The sequence below is a fragment of the Pipistrellus kuhlii genome, unplaced genomic scaffold (assembly GCF_014108245.1).
Source record: "Pipistrellus kuhlii isolate mPipKuh1 unplaced genomic scaffold, mPipKuh1.p scaffold_m20_p_6, whole genome shotgun sequence".
Lineage (NCBI taxonomy): Eukaryota > Metazoa > Chordata > Mammalia > Chiroptera > Vespertilionidae > Pipistrellus > Pipistrellus kuhlii.
The window spans coordinates 7,197,368-7,208,419 of NW_023425562.1; the positions used below are offsets into that span (position 1 = coordinate 7,197,368).

The window sequence follows — 11,052 nt, forward strand, 5'->3', positions numbered from 1 at the left end:
ACCACATACTACACAACAGCTTCTTAGTAAGAATAATGACAACCTGGTCCTCGGGGTGGTGAAGAAGAGGGAAGCTATATGCTATCATGAAAAAATGTTCATGGGTTTTCAGCCTGAAAAGAAAACTAACTGCCTTAGGAGGAGACTTTCACGATCACTGCCCTAACTTTTTTTTTCTTCTATAACTTCTCATGACCATTTATTTGTGTGGCCCGAGGACAGGAGTAAGAGTAATAAGTAAATGACACAGGGTTCAGAATTCAACTCAACATAGGAAGACAGTGGAAGATATTTCTAAAAGTTAGAGCTATTCAACCTCAGGACATGGTACCTTTGTGAATCAATAAAAACCCTCCCTAGGAGTTCAAACACTTGCTGCACAGCCTTCTTTTGGGATAATTACCCAGAGCTATTATCTCGCAGGTATTCTGAACTCAGAATCTGTGATGATATGTACCAAATTCAAAGCTGTTGTCAGTTAATATCAAGCATATCTCCTTCTTACAAAAGACATCATGCAGCCAAACCTGGACTCATATGTAAATCCCCTTGCTTATCAACCTGCCATCTACCAATGCCTGCCTTCTTTGGTCTCTCCCTGCCTCAGCTATGGGGTCAGTGTCAGATTCACCTAAGACGCTCGCCAACAGGCTGCAACCCAACATTGCTGTGTTGTTTTTGCCAAAATATTGACCTTTTTTCAACGAGTTAAAAGATAAGATAGGAACTGGAACAAAGTCTAGGCTCAAAAAAAGGTGTCCTTTTTTCTCTTGTTATACATGATAATATTGTCATCACTACATCTTAATAATTTCTGGAAACCTTCACCCAAGAAAACCATTGCTAATAATACCTTATCCTCATCAGCTCTGTTTATGTTCTGGATTCCCTCCTTTTGAAAACACATTTTTAAACCTAAACGTCTAGAACATTTTAGCATTGTTCCTGAAATGTCTCTTCCTTCTTTCCACACCAAGGTTTAATCTCCGAGGTGTCTCCTTCACTACCTCACCTCTCCTGGTCCGCCTCAGCATAATATTCTGTTATGAGATCTTTTACAAGAACAGCTGTTGTCAATCAATACCAAGCATGTCTGCTCCTTACAAAAGACTTCATTCAGCCAAACCAGGACTGCTTCCCCTGTATGTACATCCCACGGCCCATTCTGGTTGCCTATGGATGTTTTTCCCTTGGGAAAATTCTCTATGCTTATGTGAGTAACAAGTTTGTAATTCTTGCAAACCACAAATGCCTTCATTTTCCCACTTGTAAATAAGGATGAGAATAGCACTCCCCTCTGCCTACCAATCCAACATTCCCTCTCACACAGTTTTTCATTTTGAATGGTGATCCATTAGTGCGTTATGAGATTAATGTAGTGGATCAATACTAGCATTTTGTAATAATGAACTAGAAAAAGAATAAAAATTTGTACTGCTGAAATCAGTGGAGAAATCTTTAAAAAATACTGATGCTTGGTTCCTAACCCTCCTGACTTCTGATTTATTGCCATATGACAGAACAGCAAAATATTTATTGCCAAGTATGACAGAACAGCAAAATATTTAAAGGCTTCTCAAGTGATTCAACTACACTGCAAAATTTGAGAACCACTTACCTGATCACCTAATCCAGAAATGAGTCATTACTGACTTTACCATGCCCTCCAACTGCCTCTAGAAGTCTCTCCAATAAGGTTCCTCCTCTCTGCTCCCATGCCAAAATTAAGGCTTTTAATATTCTTCCTCAATTTTAGTAGTACCTTCTCTTAAGGGTGCCCCTGACTCTAATTTCCACCCCCAACCATCCTGCACAACACTGCCAAAGTTATATTTCTAAAATAAGCCTGATCACCCAGAAGCAATGGCTCAGTGGTTGAGCTATGGACTAGGTTACAGTGCTTTCCAAACTGTAGTACGCGTACCCCCAGGGGTGCGGGAAGAGTCTGGTGGGGGTATGCATTGCACCGTAGTTTGGTGGGGATGTGCACTGCACCGTGCTTAGCTGCACCTAATTCTACGTTCTCATGAGTACTAGGGGTACTCAGCATTACAAAAATTATAGAAGGGGTACACATATGTCAAAAGTTTGGGAAACACTGGGAGATCACCATTGAATTCCCAGTCAGAGCACATATCCAGGTTATGGGCTCCATCGTCAGTGCGGGGCGTGCAGGAGGCAGCTGATCAATGATTCGCTCTCATCATTGATATTTTTATCTCTCTCTCCCTCTCCTTTCATCTCTGAAATCAATAAAAATATATTTAAAATAAACCTGATCTTGTCATCCCTTGCTTAAAAGCAATGAAATCCAAATTCTTTAACTTGCATGAGAGCTCTCACAGTGAAGCCCCTGTCTTTCTAGCTTCATCTTCTGCTATACCCCAAAATACAGGGTGGAGGAAAAGGTTTACAGTTGTAAGTATGGGAAACAGAGTTTATTCTTATGTTATTTATCACTGTATTACTTTCCATCTGAACCACTGTAAAGCTACTTTTGCCTCACCCTATTTACCCTACCACATAACACTATCACACAATTATTTGGGGCTTTTTGGGTCATAGTTGAGGTATGCATCACACTTTGCCTTTGTTCATGTTGCACCCTTTGCCTAGAGCTCCATTCTCCTACCTCTCTATGGAACAAAACCTTATCTGTGCTTCAGTGTCCACCTCAAAAATATCACTCTTCATGAAATATTTCTCATCCCCATATTCAATCTTTCCCTCTCCTCTATACTTCCATCTATACCAAAAGGGTAATATGCTAATTAGACTGGATAGACTGGATGTCTTCCAGACACCCTTCCAGACAAAGCCACGGTGGCAGGGGCTGAGGCAGAGACTGTTAGGGGCAATCAGGAAGGCAGGGGAGCAGTTAGAAGATAACAAACAAGCAGGCAGAGGTGGTTAGGGGCGATCAGGCAAGCAGGCAGAGGCAGTTAGGGGTAATCAAGTAGGCAGACAGGTGAACAGTTAGAATCCAGTGGTCCCGGATTGAAGTGAGTGCAGCCCAGGCTAAGGGCCCCCTGCCCTGTGTATGAATTTCATGAACCTTTCCTCTAGTATAATTATAATGGTTAATATGTGTCCAGTGCTAACAGCTTTACATGTACTCTCATTTAATCTTCAATGCCCAACTTACAGATAAGGTAACTGAAACTTTCAGCACTTAAGTGACTTTGCCAAGTCCCCAAGTTACTAAATGGTAGTCAAGGATGGGCTGTACTGCTTGATTCAAGCACCCATTTTCCTTACCACCACCTATTTGTACCTTCTTTTAAAATCTCTTCTAAAGGGTACCCAACTTCATAGTATAATTGAGAGAATAAACCTTGAGAGCAAAGCAGAGCCCTGGTCTTCCAGATGTCTCCTGGCCACAAGATTTGGTGTTCAATAATTATATTCTCAATGAATTAACTAAATAATGGAATAAAGCTCTTCTTTAACTAAAACAATATACTGCTCTGATTTTCAATAGTTCATTCAGGCCTTTATTATACTTAACACTTTGACCTATTATTAAATACTGATTATGTCTCAGCTTTACCATTTCTCTTTTACTCTCCTCCATATGAATACAGGGTATCTCATTGCTTAATGGGAGCTTAGTTTTGGCCACAAATAAGACTCAGGATGGATAACTGGCTGATGACTTGAAATGCTGAAACATAAAACTGTTGTTAAGTGACAAACTACAGATTTTAAAAAGAGAATTAGCACATCCCTTGTATGGGTTTATCTCCCACATCACTTATATGCCTGGTCAAAATTTCAGGGATCCACTCTAAAATGCCCTTTAAAAGCTTTCCTTGTAGTACCTTCGCCGTCTCATTTCATTTCCGCTGCAACAGACTATGCACACATCCAGACCTGCAGAGGTGCAAGCGGTGGGAACACGAAACCTGATTTTCACTAGAAACTGACGGAAGGGGAGGAAGTAATGCACCTAGCAGGGTTTCGCATGTATACATCCCGTAAAATCCTGATGGGGGAAATTAAAACAACCCAAGCAGAGCATTTTGGGGCTGAGATTCGTGGTAGCCTGCAAGAAGGGAAGTGCGTGGCAGCCAATATGAAAGAGTTCCCTCTCTGGCAGACACTCAGAGTGGACAAGAACGACCCCAAAACAAAGTAAGGCACTTTCCCTTTTCATGACCACGCGTGGTACTCGATATTCAAGCCCGCTAGATGCTATTACTCTGCCTGTTTCACGGGTAGGAGCTGAGGCTCCGATTAAAGGCACTGGGCTGCGATGGGCAGAGCGGAAAATTCGAACTCAGGCAGCCTGGCTCCCTCACCTGGGCTCCTGAGCCCTGAGCGGCAGCGCCTGTCCGGCCAGAGCAGCCCCGGGGCAGGAACAGGAGCCCCGGGGCAGGAACAGGAGCCCCGGGGCAGGAACAGGAGCCCCGGGGCAGGAACAGGGCACGCGTGGGCGCTTAGCCTTTCCCCATCCCGCGGGTTGGGCAAGAAGACAGGCATCAGGAGGGAGGTCAGCGAGGCCCGGAGGAGAGGCTGAGAGACTGACTCCAACAAGGTCACGGAGAATGTCTGCCCAGGCGAGGAGCGGACCCCCGAACCCCGTTACTCAGGACCCCTGTGGGCGCCGGAGCCCGCAGAGCCGACCAGCGCTGGCCAGCCCGCGAGGCCAGGCCTGCAAGCGGGTCCGCAGGCCCCAGGACACCGGCCGCGGGGCCACGACGGACATCAGGCCGCCGCCCCTGCCCAGCATCCCGCTCAGAGCCTTACCGGGCCGCCAGAACTTCACCGGCCCCACGGGCGCAGCCATGCTGGGGTGAAAGGTGACGGGAGGCTCCGCCCCGCCGCCCCTTCAGCCGCGCGCCGGCCGAGCCGGGGGCGTGGCCCGCGAGGAGGCCGGGCTCACGTGGTGGTACGGCCACGCCCCCCCTCGGCGACCGCCCCTCTGTACCACGTGACCCGAGGCTGAACACACCCCCGCGAGCATCCTGGCCCCGCCCCCCGGCCCACGTGACCCGCGATGCGCTCCGCAGCCGCGGGGAGTAGGGCGCGCTTCTGTGCTCGGAGCAGCTCTGCGGGTCCCTGTGCCAAGTGCCCGGGGTAGGGGCACGGCGTGGCCTGGGTGGCCGCCCGTCGCCTCCGAGGGCGAGCTCTGGGAAGGGACCTCTGGCACGCAGTGGGCACGGAGACAGGGTAGTTGACTGCTAAAGACTGATTATGTCTCAGCTTTGCCATTTCTCTTTTACTCTCCTCCGTATTTTCAGGTCGAAGGATAATAACTACGTTGTGTGTGTGCTGGTTCAGTTCATTTTTATTGGGCGCCCCGGATACTGCAGTTTTTTTAATGCCCTACCCTCGTGGAGCTTTTGTTCCCTGGAGGCAAACGTGAATAGGAAATACATGCTTTGGTAAACAGGAGTGTTTGTTACTGTTGGTACACAAAACAGTGGGAAACAGTGTGGAAGGAGGTCTTCAGGAGCCTTGAGAGGAATGCTGGAAAACAGGGGGGGAGGGGGGAGAAGGGGGGATGGTTTGGAATAAGAGGGTTAGAAATGGGTAGAACAGTTGGGCTAGGTAGACACTAGCCCAGTGTCTCCTACAATTTGACTGCTCATATGCTTCATGTTTGTGAAAACAGATATTAGCCCTGGCCAGCTTGGTTCAGTGGATGGAGCGTCAGCCTGAAGACTGAAGGGTCTCAGGGTCGATTCCAGTCAAGGGCACATGCTTTATGGGCTCGGTCTCCAGTGGGGGGCGTGTAGGAGGCAGCTGATCAATGATTCTCATCATTGATGTTTCTCTCTCCTCCCTTCCTCTCTCTCCTTCTCCCTTCCTCTCTAACATCAATAATTTTTTTTTTTTTAATACAGATATTAGTCCCCAATCCATTCTTGAGTCAGAATCTTCAGGGCAGAGGCCTGGAAGCCTGCATTTTAAGAAGCTCCACAGATAATTCTTTTGAAACAACAAGCTTGAGAAAGAGTTCACTAATCCAAAGCAGATGTAACGAGAGCTAATAAGTTCAAGTACAGGAACTATTTTATGAGTAGGCAACTAGTTGAAAGGAAGTGTGAGGCTTCAGATCATACGCATTTTTAGAGCTGTGAAGAAAATTCTGCACTCTTTCAGAGGAATTACATAGTCATGGAGAGATCAAGGGTTGGAGACATGTAGACATGATTGGAATCCTAACTTTGCCATTTCCTAGTACCTACCTGTCATATTTAAAAAGGTTATATTAAATGAGATAACATGTAAAGTACCTAACAGTGTAAGACCTAGCATGTGTCCAAGTTCAATCAATGTTAGCTCTCCTTAACTCAAATAGAGCAAATTCACCAGGAGGGGAAAAAACTAAATTTACATGCATACATTCATTTTCCAAATATCTTATTTCCATAATAATAAAAATAGGATACAATACCTGATAATCCCTCTGCCTAGATTTCTCCATACAGCCTTTAAAATATCCCCATAATGGTCAGCTCTAAGAAGACTTCTCTAAACTCACTATCTAGCTTCAGTATCCCCCCTCTGTAGGCTCAGACCTGCATGCTCACTTTTGTGGTGAAGTTAATTATTTGAACTATTGTTAATATCCAAGTATTACACTGCAAGCTTCTTGAGGACAAGGACCATGTCACATTCATAGCCCAGGAACAAAGTGCCTATTGAGTAATGTATATGTGAGCATCATTCATTATACTTATTTTTAGTTCTTCATAACAATGATCCTTGTTTTATTTTTGCCTTATTTTACTAAAGGACTAAGTACAGGAAATATATTGTAGTTTATATATGAACACAAGGGAAATACAATACATGCTACTTTTATTATTTCTGTATTTTACAAATTACTCATATGGTTTCTAAAAAGAAGTCTTATTTATAAAGAGACTGTAAAACCAGAAGAGACTTTAGTCAACAACTAACTAGGACAGCATTTGTGATCTTATTCCCCAGCATGTCATCAGTTTGGCTCAAATAAAATCTTATAATTTTTTTAAAAAATTTAAATACTCTGTTTTATTATATATAAAACAAACTGAGGCTCATGGAGGTTAAAAGGACTTGGTGGGAATCCATGAGTTAATTTTGCACCAGAACCGAAACTAGAACTCAGGTTTTCTAATTTCCAGGCCAGTGTTTTTTCAACCACATGGACCATTTAAAGCCATTAGAGCTTAGCTCTCCTGGGTGTGAATTAATTTGTCCCAGAAAATTCTCAAAGCCCAACTGCCCTTGATGGGTTATTTGCTTACAGATGTCTATTGGAGAAAACACCTAAGAAATAAGATGATGTTGATGGTTTAATTTCCTGTCAAAAACTAGGAATGGTCTCAGTAGACAATCTTATCCTTCCTAAGCAACTATTTTCAGAAAGAATGGCCTAAAATCACAACTCTAAAATGAAAACCTTCACGTCTTGAGATGGCAATCAGAATCTATTTAGTTCATTGCCAACAATTCCATGAAGGTTTGATCATTGTGTTACATAAGGGTTAAATTTTGCAACTTCTGAATAACAGGTTTTCTAGAAAGATGCTCCTCAAAATCATGTTTCATGGTACATGATATAAGTTTTTCTGTGCCTATGGTAACAGGTACTTTCTGCCTTGAACTATATCCTGTCCAACCATCTTGGTCATGTTTAGGAGGCAGATTTAGCACTTTTCGCCTTGGTACTATTTAAGGCTTTTATGTAACAAGTGTTATTCTCACTTAAGCAAAAATGGCTCATATTAAGTCCAAGAGTAGTTTTGACTTGAGACACAGCTGCATTTGTGATCATATCATTCTCTCTTCACTGACCCAGGTGTCATGTGATAACTAGATGGTCATGTCAGGTTAGCTACCACATCCTCTCAGCATCAAGCTTCTTTCCAAAAGTACCTGGCCATGTATCCATCCTTGATTCAGTTACAAAAGCCAACAAATATGATGTGCTGGCCTACACCTAGGTCACTCATTCTACCCCAAGTCAGGTGTGGTCAGCTTCACCAGAAACATATGCACTAGCAGTTGGGAACAGAATGCTTCCTCAGAGAGAAATTTGAGGGTGAGAGGATGAGAAGGCAAATGAGTGAATGAATTAAAAAAAAAAAAAAAATGTCCATAACACCACCTATGTAGTCATGTGCTAGAACTCTTGGCTTCCTAAGAAAAATTCTAATTTCCCTTGAGTCTACTTCAAGCCACATAAGAGAGAGCTACCTTCCAGCCTGAAAAGAGGTTGTCCTTTGTAGAATTGCTTTTACAGAATTGTACTATACTGGAATTTTCCACTGAGTCTAAGGTGCAGCCCTTTGAAACTTGTAACATATGTAAACCTGCCTGGTTTGTTGGCTTGCACACAAGAATCATGTTCACACATGTAGTAGCATAAGTGTTTACTTAGCTCCAAGGATTCAGGTCCAGAGATCCACTAAGGGAGGAGACTCGGCCATCGGGGAGACTATCACATTGGCCTGAGGAACATGCATGTCTACGGAGTTGGATGAGCTGGGATGGGCCTCCTGAGGTAGATCTGGAGCTTTCTAGATAGAATGACTCTATGTTTTATTATTCAATCGGGGACACTTGAAAATGAAATGGGGTGTTCACAGGAATGAACTGCAATTCTGCCAGGCAAACGGGGGCATATTTCCAGGTGGCACCGGTGAACCTATTGAATAATGTAATAATGTTAATATTGCTCATCTGAACATATTCAACATAAGGCACACGTTCCATGCTCACTTTGTCTGAATACATCTAACTAATTTCTAGGTGTGGACAACTGCCCTTGGGGAGGTTAGTGTTGAAGCACACCCAGAAGATCTGTCATTGTGCTTATTATCAGAATGCTTAACTATCATTTTGATAAGAGGACACTTGTGAGAAATTCTTACCTGATGTTAGTACTGAGGATTGTTCTTCCTATACCTGGATTTTAATCTTAGAAATGAGAGATATTATGAATGGTAGATCCAACCAGGGTTCTCTTTCTGTCTGGCCACTGAGAAGCTTCCTGCTCAAAGTAAGTGTGTTGGTCACTGGGGCACACACCGGTACCCTCATTCCTGACTCCAGTTTGTATTCCCCATCCTTGGGTTTTTCATGTAGAGGCAGGAGATAAATGCTTCTCTCTCTCCCCTCTTCCTCTCTCTAAAAACCAATAAAAACGTACAGTATTAAAAACAAACAAAGAGACTGACGGTCAGGTCCCACCCGGTGCTCAGGTCACGGCCAACAGGACAGATAGGGGGATGACAGCCGTGATAGAAGCAGGATTAGGAGGCCCAGGCTGCCCAGGACCCTGAAAGATCTGAGGAATCCACCTCCTTGGACAGGGCTCATAACCATCATTGTTGCCCCCCACCCCTCCACCACACACATACACACAGAGGCCTGTGTGTGCACCCAGCCCAGCTATGGCCCTGGTCAGCATCAATGAACTGCCTGAGAACATTCCCATACGTGCCTGCCCATCAGCTGGTATTGGACTGCTGCCCTGTCTGCAGCCTCTGGTGTGACCTCATGACCTTGTGACCCTCTGGAAACGCAGGAGTCTGCATGAGGGCTTCATCACTGAGGACTGTGATGAGCCTATGTCTGACTGGAACATTTTTTACTTTTTGTGCAACCTCCACAGGAACCTCCTACACAACCCATGTGCTGAAAAGGGTATGAGATCCTGGCAAATCAACTACAATGGGGGTACCACTGGAAGATGGAGAGCTTACCTAGAGGTCATGGGCAAGATTTTCCTGACTCCAAAGTCAGGAAGTATTTCATCACATTCTTTGGATTATGCCTCAAGTCCCAGATGGTAGACCTCAAAGCTGAGGGCTACTGGGAGGAACTAATGGACATAATCCAACCTGACATTGTGGTGAAGGACTGGTTCTCCCCCAAAGCAGACTGTGGCTGCACCTACAACATCTGAGTACAGCTGGTTTCAGCCAACTACATCCTCTTGGCCTCCTCCGAGCCCCCACCTGTGACCATCCAGCAGTGGAACGATGCTTAGTGGACAGAAGTCTCTCACACCTTCTCAGATTACCCTCCAGGCGTCCGCCACATCCTCTTCCAGCATGAGGGCAAAGACACCCAGTTCTGGACAGGCTGGTATGGGCCCCGTGTCACCAGCAGCAACAGCCCTAAGACGACCAGGAACCCAGGGGCCTTCACAACTCAGCCCAAGACCATGCAGGGGCAGGGGCAAGGGCAGGAGCACGGATGAGAACGGGAACGGGAACCAGAACAAGAATGGGAATGGGATGAGGACTTTTAAAACCTGGACCCTTCTGACAGTCTGGATCTGATAAACTTCCACCTGTCCTCTGTCCGAACCAACCAGTGCTAAAGGTCTCCTCCAGGCAGGAAGGAGATGAGCCTGTGGTGGGCAGGGAGGCCCTTGCCCCGGGACCTCCTGCCACAGTTCTTACCTTGGGCAAACCCACTGTTGTGTAGCTCTCACTTCTTGTCATAATAAATGCTTCCAGTAAAACCAAACAAAGAAACAAACAAAGCACTGCAGGTGTACGCATGATCTGGGTGCATCAGCAAATGTCTACATGGTGGACAACACCCTCTCATATTAAGACCTCTTTTGCTCTAGCCAGATCAGACAAAGGAAGCCATCATTTAACCCTCTTCCTTTAGTCTGTCCATGCAAATGAGACCACACAAAAACAGGATTCCGCAATCAGACTAACCCTGATTAACAGGGTGTAGAAACCAGTTGCATTGCCTGCCAATGAACTAGGAATCTGGGATAATTATCAGTGTCTTCTTTGCCCCTACTCCAGGATATTAGATTGCTAAATCATTGTCAATACACCCATCTGATGAAATTAAACCCATGGGGCCACTAGAGTTTATATCAGGGATGAATCCAAAAATGCAACTAAGGCCTTCTTTGGCAGAGAAGCAGAGAACCAAGGTCACTGTCTAAACACTTCAAGCTTTTTCTTTGAAAAGAGACAGCTAGAGTCACATAAAAAGACCTGCGATTTCTGACTAGTGTCCTCATTCAAAGTGTAGGGAGAGTAACATAAATATCCATAATGCTAAGGAAGGGGTGACCCT

General features: G+C 44.9%; 1 protein-coding gene and 1 pseudogene across 7 annotated transcripts in view; one reads left to right on the forward strand and one right to left on the reverse strand.

The window, feature by feature from the left end:
* DHX35 (DEAH-box helicase 35) overlaps window positions 1-4,881 on the reverse strand; it is a 55,960-nt gene extending 51,079 nt beyond the window's left edge. For all 7 annotated transcript variants that reach the window (XR_004984321.2, XR_006740265.1, XR_006740264.1 and 4 more), the window contains exon 1: window positions 4,750-4,881. Coding sequence is in view for 3 of the 7 variants with exons in the window: in XM_036418038.2 (XP_036273931.1) it covers window positions 4,750-4,789 (40 nt within the window). In the remaining 4 variants the exon portion in view is untranslated. The remainder of the gene's footprint in view (window positions 1-4,749) is intronic.
* Window positions 4,882-9,175: 4,294 nt separating this feature from the next.
* On the forward strand, window positions 9,176-10,476 carry LOC118707576 (annotated as a pseudogene).
* The last annotated feature ends 576 nt before the right edge of the window (window positions 10,477-11,052 follow it).